At 54.4% G+C, this 24,499-nt stretch overlaps 1 protein-coding gene across 1 annotated transcript in view; it reads right to left on the reverse strand.

Moving 5' to 3' along the window:
- Positions 1 to 15,193, reverse strand: part of ATP6V0D1 (ATPase H+ transporting V0 subunit d1) — a 93,519-nt gene extending 78,326 nt beyond the window's left edge. The window contains exon 1 of the mRNA XM_038368242.2: positions 14,785 to 15,193. Coding sequence (XP_038224170.1) covers positions 14,785 to 15,082 — 298 coding nt within the window. The 5' untranslated portion in view covers positions 15,083 to 15,193. The remainder of the gene's footprint in view (positions 1 to 14,784) is intronic.
- Between the last annotated feature and the right edge of the window lie 9,306 nt (positions 15,194 to 24,499).

Genomic DNA, 24,499 nt, shown 5'->3' on the forward strand with positions numbered 1-24,499 from the left:
CTATATCCTGTTAGAAATAACCAAATTAGCTTGTAGGTGACAAGTCCCTTTCATGCCTTAATTGCCTTTACATTATGTATGCAACTGTGTTCAGTGAACCTTAAGATCAAAGATGTGAGACACTGTATGAAACTAACAACATTATCTATATTGTCTTCGGTGTATCCATCCCTGTTACAATGAACGACCTTATGTAATGTACGCACAGGAAATAGAATGTAAACTTCAAAAGTGATGGGTCAGTGTGTGCTCAGTCACATGCTGGGCTCATAACAGCCTGTTTCAGCTGTGCAACCTTGGCTTCTGGTTATTGGGTCCCTGGGCTGAAACCCTGCCTAGGAGTGGGGCCTGGGTTCCCCAACCAGCCACTGTCAAAGTGGCATGAGCCCAGAGTCAGGGGCTGGAGACCTGACACAAGGTCTTGGAATTATTTGTTGAACTTCATTACCCCAAAAGGGGTGGACTTTAAGATCGTGACCTGGCTGGAGGGCCGGGTTAAAAGAGAGACCAGCGCAGCAAGGAGCAACTGTCGGCAGGGGCACCAAAGTGAAAGATGCCATGCCTGGAGATTAGTAGGCACTCCTGCAGTGAGTGAACCCCTTTACAAGCCTGGAAAACCTCCCTCATGTAGAGGAAATGAAAAGGCCGGGATGGTTTAGTTAGAAGAGACACATGGGGGAGAACATAAGAATGGCCATACTGGGTCAAACCAAAGGTGCATCTAGTCCAGTATCCTGTCTACCAACAGTGGCCAATGCCAGGTTCACTCCCTCTGGGGCATCTAACAGGTAATGATCAAGTAATCTCTCTCCTGCCATCCGTCTCCACCCTCTGACAAACAGAAGCTAGGGACACAATTCCTTACCCATCCTGGCTAATAGCCATTAATGGATTTAAGCTCCATGAATTTATCCAGTTCTCTTTTAAACCCTGTTTGTTGTAGTCCTAGTCTTCACAACCTCCTCAGGCAAGGAGTTCCATAGGTTGGCTGTGTGCTGTGTGAAGAACTTCCTTTCATTTGTTTTAAACCTGCTGACCATTAATTTCATTGGTGGCCCCTAGTTCTTATATTATGGGAACAAGTAAATAACTCTTCCTTATTCACTTTCTCCACACTACTCATGATTTTATAGACCTCTACCATATCCCCCCTTAGTCTCCTCTTTTCCAATCTGAAAAGTCCTAGCCTCTTTAATCTCTCCTCATATGGGACCCATTCCAAACCTCTAATCATTTTAGTTGCCCTTTTCCGAACCTTTTCTAATACCAGTATATTTTTTTTAAATTGAGGGGACCACATCTGTATACAGTATTCAAAATGTGGGCGTACCATGGATTTATAGAAGGGCAATAAGATATTCTCCATCTTATTCTCTATCCCTTTTTTAATGATTCCTAACATTCTGTTTGCTTTTTTGACTGCTGCTGCACACTGCGTGGACGTCTTCAGAGAACTATCCACGATGACTCCAAGATCTTTCTCCTGATTAGTTGTAGCTAGATTAGCCCCCACCATATTATATGTATAGTTGGGGTTATTTTTTCCAATGTGCATTACTTTACATTTGTCCACATTAAATTTCATTTGCCATTTTGTTGCCCAATCACTTAGTTTTGTGAGATCTTTTTGAAGTTCTTCACAGTCTGCTTTGGTCTTAACTATCTTGAGCAGTTTAGTATTATCTGCAAACTTTGCCACCTCACTGTTTACCCCTGTCTCCAGATCATTTATGAATAAGTTAAATAGGATTGGTTCTAGGACTGACCCTTGGGGAACACCGCTAGTTACCCCTCTCCATTTTGAAAATTTACCATTTATTCCTACCCTTTGGTCCCTGTCTTTTAGCCAGTTCTCAGTCCATGAAAGGATCTTCCCTCTTATCCCATGACAACTTAATTTACATAAGAGCCTTTGGTGAAGGACCTTGTCAAAGGCTTTCTGGAAATCTAAGTACGCTATGTCCACTGGCTCTCCCTTGTCCACATGTTTGTTGACCCCCTCAAAGAACTCTAATAGATTAGTAAGACACGATCTCCCTTTACAGAAGCCATGTTGACTTTTGCGCAACAATTTATGTTCTTCTATGTGTCTGACAATTTTATTCTTTACTATTGTTTCAACTAATTTGCCCGGTACTGATGTTAGACTTACAGGTCTGTAATTGCCAGGATCAACTCAAGAGCCCTTCTTAAATATTGGCATTACATTAGCTATCTTCCAGTCACTGGGTACAGTAACTGATTTAAAGGACAGGTTACAAACCATAGTTAATAGTTCCGCAATTTCACATTTGAGTTCTTTCAGAACTCTTGGGTAAATGCCATCTGGTCCCAGTGACTTGTTACTGTTAAGTTCCTCAATTAATTCCAAAACCTCCTCTAGTGACACTTCAATCTGTGACAATTCCTCAGATTTGTCACCTACAAAAGATAGCTCAGGTTTGGGAATCTCCCTAACATCCTCAGCTGTGAAGACTGAAGCAAAGAATTCATTTAGTTTCTCTGCAATGACTTTGTAGTCTTCAAGTGCTCCTTTTGTATCTCGATTGTCCACAGGCCCCACTGGTTGTTTAGCAGGCTTCCTGCTTCTGATGTATTTAAACATTTTATTACCTTTTGAGTTTTTGGTTAGCTGTTCTTCAAACTCCTTTTTGGCTTTTCCTATTACATTTTTACATTTAATTTGGCAGTGTTTATGCTCCTTTCTATTTACCTCAGTAGGATTTGACTTCCACTTTTTAAAAAGATGCCTTTTTATCTCTCACTGATTCTTTTAATTGTTGAGCCATCATGGCTCTTTTTTAGTTCTTTTACTGTGTTTTTTTAATTTGGGGTTTACTTTAAATTGAGCCTCTATTATGGTGTCTTTGAAAAGTGTCCATGCAGCTTGCAGGGATTTCACTCTAGTCACTGTACCTTTTAATTTCTGTTTAACCTCCTAATTTTTGCATAGTTCCCCTTTCTGAAATTAAATACCAGTGTTGGGCTGTTGAGGTGGTCTTCCCACCACAGGAATGTTAAATGTTGTTATATTATGGTCACTATTTCCAAGCAGTCCTGTTATAGTTACCTCTTGGACCAGATCCTGCGCTCCACCCAGGACTAGATCAAGAGTTGCCTCTCCCCTTGTGGGTTCCTGTACCAGTTGCTCCAAGAAGCAGTCATTTTGTCATATTGAGAAATTTTGTCTCTACATTTTATCCTGAGGTAACATGTACCCAGCCACTATAGGGATAACTGAAATCCCCCACTATTATCAAGTTCTTTATTTTGATAGCCTCTCTAATCTCCCTTAGCATTTCATCATCACTATCGCTGTCCTGGTTAGGTGGTCGATAAGAGATCCCTACTGTTACATTCTTAGTAGAACACAGAATTACTATCCAGAGAGATTCTATGGGACATGGGGATTCATTTAAGATTTTTATTTCATTTGATTCTACATTTTCTTTACATATCGTGCCACTCCTGCATAATCTGTTCTGTCCTTCCGATATATTTTAATTTGATTGAATGATTGTCCCCCATTGATTGTCCTCACTCCACCAGGTTTCTGTGGCGCCTATTATATCAATACCCTCCTTTAATACGAGGCACTCTAGTTCACCCATCTTATTATCTAGACTCCTAGCATTTGTGTATAAGCACTTTAAAAACTTGTCACTGTTTATTTCTCTGCCCTTTTCTGATGTGTCAGATTCTTTATGTGAATGTTTCTCATCTGATCTGGCCCATGCTTTATCCTTTTCCATCCCCTCCTTCTGACTAAAACCTAGAGAATCTCTATCACTAGACTCTCCTCTAAGAAGTCTCCATCCGATCCACATGCGCCTCTGCAGCAATTTGCTTCCCCCACCCCCTCTCTTAACATTAAAAAGGTTGCAGAGCAGTTTTTAAACTAAGTGCCAGCAGGCTGGATCCATTCTGGTTTAGGTGGAGCCCATCCTTCCTGTATAGGCTCCCCCAATCCCAAAAGTTTCCCCAGTTCTTAATAAATCTAAACCTTTCCTCTACACCATCATCTCATCCACGCATTGAGACTCTGAAGCTCTGCCTACCTACCTGGCCCAGTGCATGGAACTGGAAGCATTTCTGAGAATGCCACCATAAAGGTCCTGGATTTCTTTCCTAGCAGCCTAAACTTGGCCTCAAGGACGTCTCTCCTATCCTTCCCTACGTCATTGGTACCTACATGTACCACAACCACCGGCTCCTCCCCAGCACTACACATAAGTCTATCTAGATGCCTTGAGAGATCTGCAACCTTCACACCAGGCAGGCAAGTCACCATACGGTTCTCCCGGACATCTATGTTTCTAATGATTGAATCTCCCATTACTAACACCTGCCTTTTCCTAATGACTGGAATTCCTTCCCCCGGAGAGGTAACCTCACTGCAAGAGAATACCCCATCATCATCTGGAAGGAGGGTCCCAACTATGGCAAGGTTTCCCTCTGCTCCCGTTGGCTGCTCTCCTTCTCTGGGCCTTTCATCCTCCTTAACAGCGCAGGGCTGTCTGACCGGAGGTGGGACAAATCTACAGTATCCCGGAAAGCCTCATCAGCATTCCTCTCTGCCTCCCTTAGCTCCTCCAGTTCCGCCACCCCGGCCTCCAAAGCCCATACACAGTCTCTGAGGGCCAGGAGGGAATGGACATGATTGAAACCACAATAACGCACAACTGTAAAAGCCAGAAGGGACTATTATGATCACCTCATCATGTGTTTAAATATGGCTAAATGTGAATGTTTACATCTAGGAACAAAGATCGTGGACTAAACTTATAGGAGGGGAACAATCCTGGGAAGCAGAGACTCTGAAAAAGATTTGGGAGTGGTGGTGGATAAAGAGCTGAACATGAGCTCCCAGTGTGATGCTGTGGCCAAAAGAGTGAATGTGATCCTGGGATGCATAAAGGGAAGAATGCTGAGTAGGAGTGGAAAGGATATTTTACCCCTACATTTAGCACTGGTGCAAATGCTGCTGGAACGCTGTGTCCAGTTCTGGTGCCCACAAGTCAAGAAAGATGTTAATAAATTAGAGAAGGTTCAAAGAAGAGCCATGGGAATGATTATAGGATTAGACAACCTGCTTTGTAGTGATTGAGTTCCTTGAATCTCTTTAGCTTAACAAAGAACTTTAAGAGTGGTTTGATTGCAATTTATAAGTATCTACTTGTGGAACAATTATTTAGTAACGGGATCTTCAAACTAGCAGAGAAAGGCACAACAATCCATTAGCTGGATGTTGAAGGTAGACAAATTCAGGAATTAAGGCTTTTTAACAAAAAAAAGTGAGTTATTAAGCATTGGAACAATTTACCAGGGGATGTGGTGGATTCTCCATCCCTGGCAATTTTAAAATCAAGATAGATGTTTTTCTAAAAGATCTGCTCTAGGAATTATTTTGGGAAATTCTCTGGCCTGTGTTGTACAGGTCATCAGACTAAATGATCACTGTGGTCCCTTCTGGCCTTCGAATCTAGTCTGAGTTCATGCATGGGACAAACCAAACAATTTCACCCAGTGATTCCTGTATCACAACTATTACTCCACTTTGAGCTACACTGTATTTTAAATCAAGACTAGATGTCTTTCTAGAGGATTCCAACTGATGGGAGAATCCACCATATCCCTCAATGTTAAAAATGTGCCATATTTTGTCTAACTTCAGCTTTCAACCACTACATCTTTTTTTTTTTTATTAAATTAAACAGCCCCTACTGTCAGATACCTTCTCCCCATATAAGTACTGAGAGACTGCACAAGGCATGGAGGGAGGCTGCGGTCCTGGAAAAGCAGAGACCCATGGTCACGACTGCAAGGAGGACAACGAGCCCTTGGCTGCAGGGCAGGCCACTCCACTGCTGAAGGCTCCTGCCCTGTCAATTATCTAAATCAAATCTGTGTCCCCCAGGCTATTTGGGTAATCAGGAGTATGCTGTAGTTACAGACTGGTTAGCCTGATGTTGATTCCAGGTAAAATAATGGAATGGTTAATTCAAGACTATCAAAAGAATTAGAGCCTAGAAATATAATAAATGCTAGTCAGCACAGTTTCACAGAAGATAGGCCCGCTTTTGGAGGGAGGGTGGGGGCAGGATTACAAGTCCGGCTGATAAAGGCAACTACAATATACTTGATTTCTCCAAGGTATTTGACTTAGTACCACATAACATTTTGATAATTTGCTGAAAGTTTGGTGTTTGTTTTTTTTAAAAACAGGGCACATTAGAAGGACTAAAGACTGGCTCGGTGACTGATCTCAAAAGGCAGTTATTAATGGGAAGATGTGAACGAGCGGGGCTATTTCAAGCGAGGCCTGCCAGGGATTGATTCTTTGTTCAATGCTGATAAAAATGTTAAATAATCTATACAATATAAGATCTTCACTAATAAGGTTCGCACATGACATGGATCGGTGGGGTAGTAAATAATGAGGACAGGCTACTGTTAGTGATCTGAATTGCCTAGTTAAACGTAACAAATGTGTTCTAATGCAACCAAATACAAGGTAATACCTCTGGGAGCCAAGAGCACAGGTTATACATATAGGATAGGGGACTGACTTGGAAAGTGGTGATTCAAGGACTTGGGGACCATCACTGATCATCATCAACATGAGTTGTCATTGCAATGCTGTAGCAAAAATGGCTAATGCAATTATTCAGTGTATAAAAGGGGAATATAGAGCAGAATCAGGGAAGTGAACTTGCATCCACACACAGCACTGATAAGACAGTAGGATACTGTGTCCATTTCTAGTGTCTACACTTCAAAAAGAGTGTGCAGAGTTTTCAAAGAAGGGCCACACAAATGACCTAGGGACTGGAAAACAAGTTGTCTGTTCGTAAGCCCCTTCATTTTCAGTTTAAACCGATTTTTACCGAAAAATTCCCTGGTTTTACTAAAAGTAGTATTTTTTTTTTCCAATTTTCACCCTACTTTATATCATTCAATATATAAAAAAATAATTTATTTTATTAGGAAAATACAGTACACTGCTTAAGATGTGTATTACAATAATACATTAGTCTGCGTGTATATGCAAAGCTGCCTGGTGAAAGAAGGCTCTGTATTAGTCTAGAAGATACACCCAACAAACAGGCACACAGGCAAGCTCTTAAGTTTGTGCGCATCTGAACGTACTGATGAATCTCACATCCAACACGTACATATTTCACGCTGTTAGCAGACAATGGTTTAAAGATTTGACATAATAAAATGGGAAGAAAACAAAAATCTGTATCAGAACATGGTTCAGAAGACAAGGAAGTATTCAAAAGTTTTTTAAAAACAGGAGAAAAGGATGAAGTTGAGTGTGTGCACTGCAAATGGTATGGCCCAATTATTAAATGTAAATATTTATAGGCTAATAGTTCTAAGTATACCAGTAAACTGTTTATTCAGAGGAAAAAATTTTATTTAGGGATTAGAGATATTGTTTTCTTAAACTCCGAGGTGGCACTGTGTTCCGAGTTCTGTCTTAGTTCTGCAGCAAACCACACTGATGAATGGAATTCAAAGCATTAATCTACTGAATACTCCCCCCCCATCTTTCCATCCACAAAAAAAAAAACCATCCTGATATTTACCTAACAAAATTAATAGTTTTTTGCACTGATTTTCACCTGTTTTTGTTGTTGTGGTAATAAACATTGATAAATTCCCAAGAAAAATTTAACAAAATAAAAACTGAAAATGAAGGGCCCTATCTATTCAGTTTATCGAAGGGAAAGCTGAGAGGTGATTTGATCACTGGGTACAGGCGCATACACATGGGAAAAAAAGAAACCTGAGAGTGGGGGATGTTTCAGCTTTGAAATAAGATGCAATTTCCTAGTAGCAAGAGTAATTAAATGTGGAACAGTTTGCCAGGGAGGTGGTGGACTCTCCATCAGTTGGAGTCTGAAATTAGATATCTTTCTAAAAGACAAGTTTTAATCCAGTTTCTGGAAGAAATCCTACCATTTACATGTGTGGGGCCTTGAACTGGATGACCATGGTAGTCTCTTCTGACCTTGGAGTCTGAATCTATTAATCCCCCTGTTTATCCTCTCCCTTCATAGGCCACAGAGAGAACAGAAGTTCTGCAATGCCCTGAACACTTGCAGCTCAGCCTTAAGACACTGACTCTAATCCAGTATCAGGTTTCAGGGCTTCAGCCAGGTCCCTGCAGGGGTTAAGAAGGAATTTTCCCCCTTGAAGCACAATTGGTCAGATGTGTTCTGGGTTTTTTCCTGCCTTCCTCTGAAGCATCAGGGCTGGCCACAGCTGGAGATGGGATGCTGGACATGGTGGTCTAGTGCTCTGAGGTGGAAAGAGAAGAGGTCTGTCTGGTGAGTCTGGCTCAGTCAACCTGATCACCAGATTTAGGGGTGGGAAGAAATTTTCCTCCAAATCAGATTGGTGAGGCCCTTGCATCCCCCACACCCATCTTCTTCCACAGCACGGAGCATGAACTGCATGGGCATCTCTCACCTTATTTCCCTGACACTGCAGAGGCTTCGGGCTTTGGTGGTATCTTGGTCTCTCCTCTGCCTATGACAAGAACTTAGCCTCCTGAAGACTCAGATTCCTTCATCTACCCAAGTTATTGGACTCAACACAGGGGCACTGAGTGAGGTTGATGGTGTGGGGTGTGCAGGTCAAAAAAGATAATGTGATGGCCTCTTGTGGCCTTCAATTCTATGAAACTAAACTGGCTTCTCATTATTTACTACTCCACCAATTTTATGTTGCCTGGGAAGAAAACAGGATCTTTGGATATAGAATTGAATTGGGCCAGATACAGATCCCTGTGGGACCCCTCTAGAAACACTCTCATTGGATGGTAATTCCCTATTTACAATTACTTGTTATCAGTTAGCTAGTTTTTAATCCATTCAGCGTGCTACATTTTTGGGGGGTGCTAATTTTTAATTGGATGTCATGTGGGACTAAGTCAAAAGCGTAATAGAAGTCCCGGTATATTATATCAACAAGTACTATTATCTAGCATACTTGAAAACTTTAAAAAAAAAAAAACACAGCAGGTTAATCTGACATGACATTTTTCATAAATCCATGTTACAATCAGTAAAGAAATAAATGCTGATAGAATAAGTATCCCATCAGTCTTTCCATGATTTTGTCCTGGACTGATGTCAGGTTAATAAGCCTATAGTTATCCAGGTCATCCATTTACTCTAAATATTAGGACATTAGCTTCCCCCACCTCCCCCATCCAGCTCTAGAACTCCCTATGTGACAATCTGTTCCTTTGTTGAAGATTAAAAAAAGCATGCTCACCTGCAGTGAACAGGAAGTTTCTCACTGCAAATGTTATCAGCTACCACAGAATTAAAGCTTTCATTTTTGAGAAAAAAAGTTAGTTTTTTTTTAGCTCTTAGAGTCACAAAGATCTTTCAGTGCGATCTGAGTGCAACTGATGCATAGAACTGGCCACAGTCCTGGCAGCTGTGGGCTGTTGCTTTTCAAAGTTCTGTAGGAAGCAGTGAAACCAACAAGTCTTGTCAATTTCACTCTATGCTGCTGCTCAGCAAAGCAATGACCAGAGGCAGAGAATGGAGAATATCTAAAAACAGAAGCCAGGAGAAGGAGATTAACCTCCTCAAATCAGCCAGAGGAGTAGAGTAGTAGTCACGCACCCTGCATCAGAGGTCTCCAAGGTGGGAAGGGGCAAAGGGAGAATGAATACTCCTTTCTCCTTTGCAGCACCCAGGACCTAGGGAGGGAAGACTCGGATTTACCTGACACAAACTAGATGGAAGTGGATATACAGATCAGAATCCTGAGTTGGGTTCAGACAATCCCAGCATCCCCCCTTTTCCCAGACACTTTAATGGGGGAGAGAGGGAAGGAATTAAAACGGGCTTCTGAACCAAGCACTTCCCTTGAGCAGTGGAGCCCCTATCTTTTGCTTGCCAAAAAGCAGTGTAAGGTCATTCCTCTGGCTCTTGGGTTTGGCAACATTTGTCAACCCTGGTTGCATAGGGAGACACAAGAGTAACTCTAGGGAAGGGAGCGCATAACTTCATGGTTCTGGTGTGGGACAGAAGACAAAAGGAATAGTGAGAGATACCATGGGGAAAGAGCACACAGCATAGGGAGGCTGTACAGTGATGGGTTCCCCAGAGAACCCCTCAGAGGAAGAAAGAAAATATGCCAAAGAGATGCATCGTGCTGTTATGAACAGGGTTTGAAAAAACCTACCTGACCCTTACTAGCCTGAGGACTTTTTACTCTGGCTAGTAGACTAACACCTGTGTGCCACACCCTGCCCAAGGCCATGTCTTCTGCACTGTACAATAACGTATCTCACAAGTGGGCTGGCCAGACAAACATTCATTGCATACATCTGACAAGTTTCTCCCACATTTGTTGCAGTATAAATCCATCAGAAAACATGATCTCCCAGAGCTAACTGTTGAATGCCACAGGCAGCAATCATGTGAATTACTGGACAGACACTGGGGAAGTATTTGACAAATACGCAAAAAGTCCCATTTATTGCACCATCCTAGCTTTTCTCTTCTGTTTTTCCTTCCCAACTTCACAGACACCAAAGCCTGAAGAAACCACTTGGATCATCTAAACTTATTTCCTGGATATGCAGGCTGTAGAATTTTCCCCAGAAGCTGGAATAAGGCAGGTCTTGTAGAAAGATACTGAATCTCGTTTTAAAGACTCCATGATGTAAGAGTTCAACTAGGGCTGCTAGCCAAGAGCAATACAAGAGATACCAACCCCTCCACCCCCACAGACCCCAGACAGGGTATCATCCAAGCAAGATGCCAACCCTCCTGAGCTGCTGGGATTCCTTTCAGAGTGCTGCTCCTAGACCCTGTTCAGAGGATCTCTGTGTTGTATCAGCTTCCAGCTGCTTGGAGTCTGAATTTTGCAGCACACTCCTACTCACTACCCAAACAACCTGATTGATACACGGAAGATGCATTCTCTCTCCACCTTCTCCCACCCACCCAAACACTCCTGGCTGCCACAAAAGGGGTCATCTCCCCAAACGTTCTTCATTTCTGAGTCATCCTCTCCAGCTTCATCCCAAGCAGAGTGAAGCTGACCAGATGCTTTCCAGCTTCACAAAGGAAAAGGACTGTGTAGAAAGGGGGTGTAGTGGAGCGAGACTATCTACCGTGACACCTCCTGCTGGCCGTTCTGGAATTATCTCAAGTCCTTCCGCAAGGCGCCCTCTTCCGGTGGTGTCTCGCTGGCCTACTTGGTGTCTACTCCCGCTTTGCTGTCTCCACCACTCTTGGACCTGCGTCGCTCCCCAGATCACGGCGTCCTCTTCTGGGTACAGCCCTCCGACTATGCCCCACTCCGCTGTCTCCCCCCACTTTCAGGGGACCCGGCAGTCTATAGTCCAGCCACTTGCCTTAGTGGCTTGCTGCAGTCACCAGTCTAGTCCCTTGCCCAGGGACAAACTGCAGTCTATGTAGGCCATTTCCCTCAGGGCAAGTGGAAGCAGCCCTAGCACCTTATCTGCCCTTTCTCCAGGGCCTCTGGCCGACCGCTGCCAGACTGAAGCTTCTTCTGCTCTGCTACGCTGCCCAGCACGGCTCTTGCCATGGTGCTCCTAGGCGGCAAGGGAGAGACTGCCTTCTACTCTGTTGAGCAGCCTTTTATATATGGCTTCTGCTGGCCCTGCCTGTCCACTGCAACAAGCCACCTCCGGATGGGCTCGTTTAGTGAGCCCTCCTCTAATGGGAGGGTTCTACACAGGATCCCTCTGGCTTTCTTTAACCCTTCCTCTTCCTGGTGTGGGGCAACTGCCCCACTGCAGGGGGATTAAAAATTAAAATGTACACTGTGCCTCAGGTGATTCCAGATTCCAGTACCTTTTAGTATGTAAATCTCCTTCACTTCCGAGAACCCTTTCACAGAGTCACCTGAAAAACCTCCACACACCTCTCTGCAGGAAAAGGTACCAGAAACTCTTCAGGACAAACTCCGCTGCCACAGAAAGCTTGTATACAGCAAACAGCTTTCTGTGTTAAATGCTCGATACTTAGTACTGTATAAAGCTTCACATTCTCAGAGCATTTTTAACATACAGTTGCCTGATTTTAACTTTCAGGATTCCTTTTTAAAAGCTAGTAAATTCACATACAAGAACCCTCATTACTGGTAGTTCAGGTTGCTAAATGCAATTCAGAACAAGATTATCATTACGTATAATTAAAAACACATTAAAACCTAAGCAAATCACAATAAGGTTACATTAAATAGTTCTAATATTAACCTTATTCAAATCAGGCACCCACACAGAGCGCCCACTGACTAGGAGTGAAACAGGATGGAAGCGTGTGAAATGTTGGAAGACATATTTGAGAGACCAGGCCTAATGAGCACCCAAGACAGTAAGAAAGAGGTCAATCCGAGAAGGAACAGTACACACTAGCAACTCAGCGAATGCTTTTCCAGCTTTTAGGGCTTCACACGAACATAGGAATTGCCAGACTGTATCCAACCAGTGGTCCATCTACTCCATTATTCTGCCTCCAACAGCGACCAAACTAACTGCTTCAGAGGAAGGTGCAAACATCCAGCCAAAGGCAGCGGTGGGATAACCTACTCCCACAGAAAGATTCTTCTTCATTTCTACCAGTTAGGGCTTGTCTACTTAAGAAAATGACTGCAATAAACTACTGTACCCTAGTTCTGGAATAGCGATAGTGCTTTGAATTCACACTACCTGATTCCAGAATAACCTCCCCATGCAGACAAGCCCTTGGAGGTTGGCTCATGCCCTGAACTATGCAGATTCACATCAATCCCAAAACTTTAAATTGTCTTATTAGCCATCTAAATATCCAGATCTGGATTAACCTTTTGTGGGCCCAGCACCCACCATATTTGTGGGCCCCCATGGGGGCAGTGGAACATGGTGCAGGGGGGTCAGTCCCCGGAGCAAGCGGCTGGCCAGGGGCATGGCAGGGGCGGCCCTGCTCCGCCCAGCCCAGTGTGAGGACACTATTTACAAACCGGCAGTTGCGAGATGCACAGTGGCCCGCCCAGCCCAGTGCTGCCAGCATGCCCCTTCCCCTTGGGGGTGGGCCCATGCCACAGAGCCCCCCCACCCAACACTGGAACAGCTCTCCAATTCCCTATGGCCAGACCCCTCCCGGACCCACGATGCCCAGCGCCCCCCCAGACCCTGCCACAAATGCAAAGCGCCCTGGACACCACCACCCCTGTCCAGCACACTGCTGCCCACAGCCCCACCACAACTACCCAGCACCCCACTCCCTAGTGCCCCATCACACACATCTTCCCCATCCCCCTCACAGCCGAGCAGCACCCCCACAGGCCCTCCAGAGACCCACTCCCCCACACCCTGCCTCCCAGCCTCTCTCACCAGCCCTGTTGGGAGGCAACTGTCTGCCATGCTAAGCTGCCAGTGCTGCCAGGGCTGGTCCCAGGGCAGGGAATTGCTCCGGCCCCTCAGGTGTGGTACGATCAGCCAGGCCAGGGCCTGCCATGGCCAGGCTCCCTCAGGACCCACTTGCCTGGAGTGGCTCAGTCAAGCCCCCCACACAACTGGCCAACCTTCTGCACCTGTCCCAGGTGGCTCAGCTCCAGGGAGACAGGTGGGGGCCCTCACAGGTGGTGGGAAGCAGAGACTGCCTAGAGACGGAGGTGAACTGGGACATGGCCAGGGGGCAGAGAGAAGCCGGCGAGTGGGGCCAGGGGCGAAGAGGAGCCCTCAGTGGGCAGGCCGAGAGAAGCAAGTGGTGGGCGGGTTGGCGGGGTACAAGCAGAGCAGGCTGGGGCCCCTTCTGAGCATGGGCCCGGCTCCATGGCACTCTTGTAAACCCCACACTGTAAATACCCTATGCTTTTAATCTCCAGTTAAGCTTGTCGTCTCCAATATCTACTGGCGAGTTCAAGCGGCTAACTGCACGAGCAGGTATTTCCTTTGGTGAGTTATAAAATCTGCTCCTTTCACTTTCTGTGAATGCCCCTTACTCTCGGGTTAGGCGAAGGGTGAAGAGCAAGGGCCTTATCCGCCTTCCCTGCCCCAGTCCCTGCTGAAGGGTGCAGGCCATTCCTGCCCCCCCCCCGCAGCCCGTGTCCTTTCAGGCTGGGGTGGGCCCGCCCCAGGGAACAGCCGGTGCCCAGAGCAGCCTCCGCCCCCGCCCCTCTCGGGGCCGGCGTCTCCGCTGGAGCTCGGGGAGGGAGCGCGGCGGGGTGATGGAACAGCCCGGATCGACCCCCGGCAAAGAGCCCAGGCCCGGGCCCCCCCCGCATACACCCCGCCCGGGCCCCCCCCGCATACGCCCCGCCCGGGCCGCGGCCACCCTCCCTGGACCCCGCCCCGCATACACCCCGCCCGGGCCCCCCCCGCATACACCCCGCCCGGGGCCCGGCCACCCTCCCTGGACCCCGCCCCGCATACACCCCGCCAGGGCCCCCCCCGCATACACCCAGGTCGGGCCCCGGCCACCCTCCCTGGACCCCGCCCCGCATACACCCCGCCAGGGCCCCCCCGCATACACCCAGGTCGGGCCCCGGCCACCCTCCCTGGACCCCGCCCCGCATACACCCCGCCCGGGCCCCCCCCGCATACACCCCGCCCGGGCCCCGGCCACCCGCCCGGGCCCCCCCCGCATACACCCCGCCCGGGCCCCCCCCGCATACACCCCGCCCGGGCCCCGGCCACCCGCCCGGGCCCCCCCCGCATACACCCCGGCCGGGCCCCGGCCACCCTCCCTGGACCCCGCCCCGCAGCCCCAGCGGCTTGGGGGCCGGGCCGGGCCTCACCCTCCAGGCTCTCGCACTGCACCAGGTTCACGTAGTCGCCCTGGCTCAGCACGCCGGCCTTGAAGCCGCGCACCAGCCCCTCCAGGTAGCCGCTGTCCACGTTGAAGTAGAGCTCAGGGAAGCTCGACATGGCGGCGGCCGCGGACCCGGCTCGCTCCCGGCAGCGGGGGACGGGCGGCGGGGAATCACGTGACGCGCGCGGCCGGCACGGGACAGACAGGGCCGAGAAGAAGAGATCCCGGCATGCTCCGCGCGAGGCCGCCCCCAACCAGCCTGGCACGGAAGGTGGGACAAGCATTGGCCGAGCAGCCCCCAGGGAGGGGGGTCGTTGGCCAGAGGGGGGGGCTGATGGCGGGGGTAGAGGCAGGCTCCGGGCGGGGCTGTTGGCGGGGGGGATGATGGTGGAGGCGGGGGTAGAGGCAGGCTCGGGGCGGGGCTGTAGATGGGGGGGCTGATGGTGGGGGCGGGGTTAGAGGCAGGCCCGGGGCGGGGCTGTTGGGGGGGGGTTGATGGTGGGGGCGGGGGTAGAGGCAGGCTCGGGGCGGGGCTGTTGGGAGGGGGGTTGATGGTGGGGGCGGGGGTAGAGGCAGGCTCGGGGCGGGGCTGTTGGCGGAGGGGGTGATGGTGGGGGCGGGGGTAGAGGCAGGCTCGGGGCGGGGCTGTAGATGGGGGGCTGATGGTGGGGGCGGGGTTAGAGGCAGGCCCGGGGCGGGGCTGTTGGGGGGGGGTTGATGGTGGGGGTAGAGCCAGGCTTGGGGTGGGGCTGTTGGCGGAGGGGGTGATGGTGGGGGCGGGGGTAGAGGCAGGCTCGGGGCGGGGCTGTTGGGAGGGGGGTTGATGGTGGGGGCGGGGGTAGAGGCAGGCTCGGGGCGGGGCTGTTGGCGGAGGGGGTGATGGTGGGGGCGGGGGTAGAGGCAGGCTCGGGGCGGGGCTGTAGATGGGGGGCTGATGGTGGGGGCGGGGTTAGAGGCAGGCCCGGGGCGGGGCTGTTGGCGGCGGGGGTGGGGGCGGGGTAGAGGCAGGCTCGGGGCGGGGCTGTTGGCGGCGGGGGTGGGGGCGGGGGTAGAGGCAGGCTCGGGGCGGGGCTGTTGGCGGCGGGGGTGATGGTGGGGGCGGGGGTAGAGGCAGGCTCGGGGCGGGGCTGTAGATGGGGGGCTGATGGTGGGGGCGGGGTTAGAGGCAGGCCCGGGGCGGGGCTGTTGGCGGCGGGGGTTGATGGCGGGGGTAGAGGCAGGTTGGGGGCAGGGCTGTTGGCGGGGGGGGTGATGGTGGGGGCGGGGGTAGAGGCAGGCTCGGGGCGGGGCTGTAGATGGGGGGCTGATGGTGGGGGCGGGGTTAGAGGCAGGCCCGGGGCGGGGCTGTTGGCTGGGGGTTGATGGCGGGGGTAGAGGCAGGCTCGGGGCGGGGCTGTTGGAGGGGGGGTTGATGGTGGGGGTAGAGGCAGGCTTGGGGCGGGGCTGTTGGCGGAGGGGGTGATGGTGGGGGCGGGGGTAGAGGCAGGCTCGGGGCGGGGCTGTTGGCGGCGGGGGTTGATGGTGGGGGTAGAGGCAGGCTTGGGGCGGGGCTGTTGGCGGAGGGGGTGATGGTGGGGGTAGAGGCAGGCTCGGGGCGGGGCTGTTGGAGGGGGGGTTGATGGTGGGGGTAGACGCAGGCTTGGGGCGGGGCTGTTAGCGGGGGGGTTGATGGTGGTGATAGAGGCAGGTTCGGGGTGGCGCTGTTGGAGAGGGGGTTGATGGTGGGGGTAGAGGCAGGTTCGGGTCGGGGCTGTTGGCGGGGGGGTGATGGCGGGGGTAGAGGCAGGCTTGGGGCGGGGCTGTTGGAGGGGGGGTTGATGGTGGGGGCGGGGGTAGAGGCAGGCTCGGGGCGGGGCTGTTGGCGGGGGGTTGATAGCGGGGTTAGAGGCAGGTTTGGGGTGTGGCTGTTGGCGGGGGGGTTGATGGTGGGGGTAGAGGCAGGTTCGGGGCGGGGCTGTTGGCGGGGGGGTTGATGGTGGGGGTAGAGGCAGGCTCGGGGTGGAGCTGTTGGCGGGGGGCTTGATGGCGGGGTTAGAGGCAGGCTCCGGGCGGGGCTCGGGCGGGGGGGGTTGATGGCGGGGGTAGAGGCAGGTTCGGGGCGGGGTTGTTGGCGGGGGGGTTGATGGCGGGGGTAGAGGCAGGCTCGGGGCGGGGCTGTTGGCGGGGGGGTTGATGGTGGGGATAGAGGCAGGTTCGGGGCGGGGCTGTTGGCGGGGGGGTTGATGGTGGGGGTAGAGGCAGGTTCGGGGCGGGGCTGTTGGCGGGGGGGTTGATGGTGGGGGCGGGGGTAGAGGCAGGTTCGGGGCGGGGCTGTTGGCGGGGGGGGTGATGGTGGGGGTAGAGGCAGGTTCGTGGTGGGGCTGTTGGCGGGGGTGGCTGTTGGCGGGGGTTGACTTTAGAGGCAGGCTTGGGGCGGGGCTGTTGGCGGGGGGGGGCTGTTGGCGGGGGGTTTGATTTTGGGGGTAGAGGCAGGCTTGGGGCGGGGCCGTTGTCGGGGGGGTTGATGGTGGTGGTAGAGGCAGGCTCGGGGCGGGGCTGTTGGCGGGGGGGGTTGATGGTGGGGGTAGAGGCAGGCTCGGGGCGGGGCTGTTGGCGGGGGGTTGATGGTGGGGGTAGAGGCAGGCTCGGGGTGGGGCTGTTGACGGGGGGCGGGGGTAGAGGCAGGCTCGGGGTGGGTCTGTTGGAGGGGGGGTTGATGGCGGGGGTAGAGGCAGGTTCGGGGCGGGGCTGTTGGCAGGGGGGTTGATGGCGGGGGTAGAGGCAGGCCCGGGGCAGGGCTGTTGGGCGGGGGGGGGTAGATGGCGGGGGTCGAGGCAGGTTTGGGGCGGGGCTGTTGGCGGGGGGGTTGATAGCGGGGGGCGGGGTTAGAGGCAGGCTCGGGGAGGGGCTGTTGGCGGGGGGGCTGATGGCGGGGGGTGGGGGTAGAGGCAGGCTCTGAGCGGGGCTGTTGGCGGGGGGGTAGATGGCGGGGGTAGAGGCAGGTTCGGGGCGGGGCTGTTGGCGGGGGGGGCTGATGGCGTGGGGCGGGGGTAGAGGCAGGCTCGGGGCGGGGCTGTTGGCGGGGGGGGCTGATGGCGGGGTGCGGGGGTAGAGGCAGGCTCGGGGCGGGGCTGTTGGCGGGGGGGGCTGATGGCGGGGGTAGAGGCAGGTTCGGGGCGGGGCTGTTGGCGGGGGGGGGTAGATGGCGGGGGTAGAGGCAGGCTCGGGGCGGGGCAGTTGGCGGGGGGGTAGATGGCGGGGGTAGAGGCAGGTTCGGGGGGGGTTGATAGCGGGGGGCGGGAGTAGAGGCAGGCTCGGGGAGGGGCTGTTGGCGGGGGGGTAGATGGTGGGGGTAGAGGCATGCTCGGGGCGGGGCTGTTGGCGGGGGGGCTGATGGCGGGGAGCGGGGGTAGAGGCAGGTTCGGGGCGGGGCTGTTGGCGGGGGGGTTGATAGTGGGGGGCGGGGTTAGAGGCAGTCTTGGGGCGGGGCTGTTGGCGGGGGGGCTGATGGCGGGGGTAGAGGCAGGTTCGGGGCGGGGCTGTTGGCGGGGGGGTAGATGGCGGGGGGCGGGTGTCGAGGCAGGCTCGGGGCGGGGCTGTTGGCGGGGGGGGCTGATGGCGGGGGCGGAGGTAGAGGCAGGCTCGGGGCGGGGCTGTTGGTGGGGGGGTAGATGGCGGGGTAGAGGCAGGTTCAGGGGGGGTTGATAGCGGGGGGCGGGGGTAGAGGCAGGCTCGGGGCGGGGCTGTTGGGGGGGCGGGGGTAGAGGCAGGCTCGGGGTGGGGCTGTTGGCAGGTTTAGAGGCAGGCTCGGGGCAGGGCTGTTGGGGGGGGTAGATGGCGGGGGTAGAGGCAGGTTCTGGGGGGGGCTGATGGCGGGGGGCGGGGGTAGAGGCAGGCTCGGGGCGGGGCAGTTGGCGGGGGGGTAGATGGCGGGGGTAGAGGCAGGTTCGGGGGGGGCTGTTGGGGGGGTTGATAGCGGGCGGCGGTGGTAGAGGCAGGCTCGGGGCGGGGCTGTTGGGGGGGTTGATAGCGGGCGGCGGTGGTAGAGGCAGGCTCGGGGCGGGGCTGTTGGGGGGGTAGATGGCGGGGGCGGAGGTAGAGGCAGGCTCGGGGCGGGGCTGTTGGCGGGGGGGGTAGATGGCGGGGGTAGAGGCAGGTTCGGGGGGGGTTGATAGCGGGGGGCGGGGGTAGAGGCAGGTTCGGGGCGGGGCTGTTGGCGGGGGGCTTGATGGCGGGGTTAGAGGCAGGCTCCGGGCGGGGCTCGGGCGGGGGGGTTGATGGCGGGGGTAGAGGCAGGCTCGGGGGGGGCTGTTGGCGGGGGGTTGATAGCGGGGTTAGAGGCAGGTTCGGGGCGGGGTTGTTGGCGGGGGGGGTTGATGGCGGGGGTAGAGGCAGGTTCGGGGCGGGGCTGTTGGCGGGGGGGGTTGATGGTGGGGGTAGAGGCAGGCTCGGGGTGGGGCTGTTGGCGGGGGGGTTGATGGTGGGGTTAGAGGCAGGCTCCGGGCGGGGCTCGGGCGGGGGGGGTTGATGGCTGCGTAGAGGCAGGTTCGGGGCGGGGCTGTTGGCGGGGGGGTTGATGGCGGGAGTAGAGGCAGGTTCGGGGCGGGGCTGTTAGCGGGGGGGGTTGATGGCGGGGGTAGAGGCACGTACGGGGCAGGGCTGTTGGCGGGGGGGTTTATGGTGGGGGTAGACGCAGGCTCGGGGCGGGGCTGTTAGCGGGGGGGTTGATGGTGGGGGTAGACGCAGTTTCGGGGTGGGGTTGTTGGCGGGGGGGTTGATGGTGGGGGTAGAGGCAGGTTCGGGTCGGGGCTGTTGGCGGGGGGGGTGATGGCGGGGGTAGAGGCAGGCTCGGGGCGGGGCTGTTGGAGGGGGGGTTGATGGTGGGGGCGGGGGTAGAGGCAGGCTCGGGGCGGGGCTGTTGGCGGGGGGTTGATAGCGGGGTTAGAGGCAGGTTCGGGGCGGGGCTGTTGGCGGGAGGGTTGATGGTGGGGGTAGAGGCAGGCTCGGGGTGGGGCTGTTGGCGGGGGGCTTGATGGCGGGGTTAGAGGCAGGCTCCGGGCGGGGCTCGGGCGGGGGGGGGTTGATGGTGGGGGTAGAGGCAGGTTCGGGGCGGGGCTGTTGGCGGGGGGGTTGATGGTGGGGGTAGAGGCAGGCTCGGGGCGGGGCTGTTGGCGGGGGGGGCTGATGGCGGGGGTAGAGGCAGGCTCGGGGTGGGGCAGTTGGCGGGGGGGTAGATGGCGGGGGTAGAGGCAGGTTCGGGGGGGTTGATAGCGGGGGGCGGGGGTAGAGGCAGGCTCGGGGCGGGGCTTTTGGGGGGGTTCGGGGCGGGTCTGTTGGCGGGGGGGTTGATGGTGGGGGCGGGGGTAGAGGCAGGCTCGGGGCGGGGCTGTTGGCGGGTGTAGAGGCAGGCTCGGGGCGGGGCTGATAGCGGGCGGCGGGGGTAGAGGCAGGCTCGGGGCGGGGCTGTTGGGGGGGTTGATAGCGGGCGGCGGGGGTAGAGGCAGGCTCGGGGCGGGGCTGTTGGGGGGGGTTGATAGCGGGCGGCGGGGGTAGAGGCAGGCTCGGGGCGGGGCTGTTGGGGGGGGGCGGGGGTAGAGGCAGGTTCGGGGCGGGGCTGTTGGCGGGTGTAGAGGCAGGTTCGGGGCGGGGCTGTTGTCGGGTGTAGAGGCAGGCTCGGGTCGGGGCTGTTGGGGGGGGTTCGGGGCGGGGCTGTTGGCGGGGGGGTTGATGGTGGGGGCGGGGGTAGAGGCAGGCTCGGGGCGGGGCTGTTGGCGGGTGTAGAGGCAGGCTCGGGGCGGGGCTGATGGCGGGGGGCGGGGGTAGAGGCAGGCTCGGGGGGGCTGTTGGGGGGGGTGGGGGAAGTAGAGGCAGGCTCGGGCGGGGGCTGGTTGGCGGGTGTAGAGGCCGGGCTCGGGGCGGGGCTGTTGGGGGGGTTAGATGGCGGGGGTAGAGTCAGGTTTCTGGGGGGGCTATGGCGGGGGGCGGGGGTAGAGGCAGGTCCGGGCGTGGGCTGTTGGGGTGTAGAGGCCGGCTCGGGGACGGGGCTGTTGGGGGGCGGGGGTAGAGGCAGGCTCGGGGCGGGGCTGGTTGTTGGCGGGTGTAGAGGCAGGCTCGGGGCTGGGCTGTTGCGCGGGGGTAGAATGGCGGGGGTAGAGGCAGGTTCTGGGGACGGCTGATGGCGGGGGGACGGGGGTAGAGGCAAGGCTCTGGGCGGGGATGTTGGCGGGTGTGTAGAGGCAGGCTCCGGGCGCGCTGCTGGCGGGGCGGGGTAGAGGCAGGCCTCGGGGAGGGGGTGGGGTAGATCGGGGGGGTAGAGGCTAGGCTCGGGGCGGGGCTGTTGGGGGGGTAGATGGCGGGGGTAGAGGCAGGTTCTGGGGGGGCTGATGGTGGGGGGCGGGGGTAGAGGCAGGCTCGGGGCGGGGCTGTTGGCGGGTGTAGAGGCAGGCTCGGGGCGGGGCTGTTGGGGGGGGTAGATGGCGGGGGTAGAGTCAGGCTCGGGGCGGCTGATGGCGGGGGGGGGGTAGAGGCAGGCTCGGGGCGGGGCTGTTGGGGGGGGTAGATGGCGGGGGTAGAGGCAGGTTCTGGGGAGGCTGATGGCGGGGGGCGGGGGTAGAGGCAGGCTCGGGGCGGGGCTGTTGGCGGGTGTAGAGGCAGGCTCTGGGCGGCTGATGGCGGGGGGCGGGGTAGAGGCAGGCTCGGGGCGGGGCTGTTGGGGGGGGTAGATGGCGGGGGTAGAGGCAGGCTCGGGGCGGGGCTGTTGGGGGGGTAGATGGCGGGGGTAGAGGCAGGTTCTGGGGGGGCTGATGGTGGGGGGCGGGGGTAGACGCAGGCTCGGGGCGGGGCTGTTGGTGGGTGTAGAGGTAGGCTCGGGGCGGGGCTGTTGGGGGGGGTAGATGGCGGGGGTAGAGTCAGGCTCGGGGCGGCTGATGGCGGGGGGCGGGGTAGAGGCAGGCTCGGGGCGGGGCTGTTGGGGGGGGTAGATGGCGGGGGTAGAGGCAGGCTCGGGGCGGCTGATGGCGGGGGGCGGGGTAGAGGCAGGCTCGGGGCGGGGCTGTTGGGGGGGGTAGATGGCGGGGGTAGAGGCAGGCTCGGGGCGGCTGATGGCGGGGGGCGGGGTAGAGGTGGCTCGGGGCGGGGCTGTTGGGGGGGTTGATGGCGGGGGCGGAAGCAGGGGAGGAGGCGGGGGTGGTGGTGTTGAGGCGGTGGGTGTCGCTCTCACTGCTATGGATAGAGGTGTGTGCCCTGCTGTGCTGTGCAGGCCCAGGCCGGCGTTGCCCCTCTGTGTATCTCTGTGTATTAAAGAAGCGCGAGAAACGCCTGCCTGCGCTGTGGAACTGAGGTCACATTCCCCCCTTGCGCTGATCACTTCGCGTGTGTTGCATCAGCTGGTCCGTCACCATCACGCGTGTAAGCGCTTTGAGGCAGGGACCATGTGTTAGCATGTGCAGCCGCTACTACAGTAGCCCTCCCATCCTCGAGGGAGCCTCGCAGTCCTACTGGGACACTGGGAATTAACAGAGCTGTGCAGAAGGTGGAAATTCCATTTAACAAACTATTTCAAGGTTTCAAAATGTGGCTTCATTGCTTCAAACAAAAAATGAAAACATTTGGTTTAAAAATGTCCAAAGAGGATGTTTCAGCAGTTTTAGAATTTCCCTCCCTCCCGTTTTTTCTCCAAAATTTCGATGAAATTGACACAATTTCACAGAACGTTTCAGTTTCAACAGAGCTGCATTCTCCAATGGAAAATGGTACTTCCGAAGTGTCTCCAGCCCGCTATAATAATAATAATAATAATTAATAATAAATTGACTTCCCTGTTGTGCTGTAGCCCAGTCTGTGCTCCTACAAGTATGCTCTACACCTTGTGTGCCTGGTCTGGGCCTCTCTTAAGTCAATTGTGACTTTTTTGTGACGTACACAAATAGGAAGTAGGGTGAGAGAAACACTAAGTTCATTTTCATTTGTCAGTTTAGATTAGTCCTTGCCTGAATACATTAGGCACATTAGTATTTGTCTTTTGCAGCATTGGCTTATATTATACACATGCTAAGCAGTTCTTTATTCCTGGCAGAATTAGTCTTGGATGCAACAGCAGTTGAGGGAGAGGGGATCTCTCACAGCATTTGTACCACTTTAACATTTTAGAAACCGATGTAGTTAAATTGGCACCATCCCCTACTGTGCACACAGTCACACCAATCTAAAGGTGCTTACATCAGTATCCTCACTTTGTATAATGAGCCCGGTTGGTAGATTCGTTATATGGCTCCTGGTTTAAGTCTCAAGGAGCTAATATTATTCCTGTTTTTAAGAAAGGGGGGGAAGCGATCAGGGAAAATACAGGCCTGTTAGGTTGACTCTGATTGTGTGCAGGGTCTTGGAACAAATCTGGAAAGAGAACGTAGGAAGGGGCATCCAGGTGAATGATAACTGGGATAAAATTTAACATATTTTTACCAAAGGTAGATCGTGCCAGACCAACCTGATCTCCTCTGAGAAGATAGCTGATTTTTTCAGACAAAGGAAATGCAGTAGATCTAATCTACCTGGATTTCAGTAAGGCACTTGATAAAGCAAATATTTTTGCTCTAAGCTTGAGACTTATCAGTTGGAAGTGACAGAGGAGAAGAAAGACCTGGGTGTATTGGCTGATCACAGGATGACTATGAGCCACCACTGTGACCATGAAAAAGGCTAACGCATTCCTAGGATGCATCAGACAAGGTATTTCCACTAGAGACAGGGACATGTTAGTACCATTATACAAGGCACTGGGGAGACCTCATCTGGAATACTGTGTGCAATTCTGGTCTCCCATGTTTAAGGAAGATAAATTCAAACTGGAACAGGTTCAGAGAAGGGCTACTAGGATGATCCAAGGAATGGAAAACCTGTCTTATGAAAGGAGACTCAAGGAGCTTGGTTTGTTTAGCCTAACCAAACGAAGGCTGAGGGCAGGTATGATTGCTCTATATAAAAACTTCAGAGGGATAAATACCAGGGAGAGAAAGAAGTTATTTAAGTTAAGCACCAGTGTTGACACACGAACAAATGGATATAAACTAGCCATCAACAAGTTTAGGCTTTAAATTAAGCTAAGGTTTCTAACCATCAGAGGAGTGAAGTTTTGAAACAACCTCCCAAGGGGAGAAGTGGAGACAAAATAACTAACTTGTTTCAAGACTGAGCTTGATAAGTTTATGGAGGGGATGGTATGATGAGACTGCCTACAGTGGCATGTAACCGATCTGCGACTGCTAGCAGCAAATATCTCTGATGGCTGGTGATTGGACACTAGGTGGGGAGGGATCTGAGTTACTACAGAGAATTCTTTCCCAATTGTCTGGCTGGTGGGTCTTGCCCACAGGCTCAGGGTCTAACTGATCGCCATATTTGGGGTTGAGAAGGAATTTTCCCCCAGGTCAGATTGGCAGGGACCCTAGGGGGATTTTGCCTTCCTCTGCAAAAGGTCATTTGCAGGTTTAAACTAGTGTAAATGGTGGATTCTCTGTAACTTGAAGTCTTTAAACCATGATGTGAGGACTTCAATAACTCAACCAGTGGTTAGGGGCATAGGCACCGACTCCAGGGCTGGAGCACCCATGGGGAAAAATTAGTGGGTGCTCTGCACCTATCAGCAGCCAAGCTCCCTCACCCCCACCCCACCTCCTCCCCCTCCCCTTCCCCTGAGCGTGCCGCGTCCCCGCTCCCCTGCCTAC

Source organism: Dermochelys coriacea, chromosome 12 (assembly GCF_009764565.3).
Source record: "Dermochelys coriacea isolate rDerCor1 chromosome 12, rDerCor1.pri.v4, whole genome shotgun sequence".
Lineage (NCBI taxonomy): Eukaryota > Metazoa > Chordata > Testudines > Dermochelyidae > Dermochelys > Dermochelys coriacea.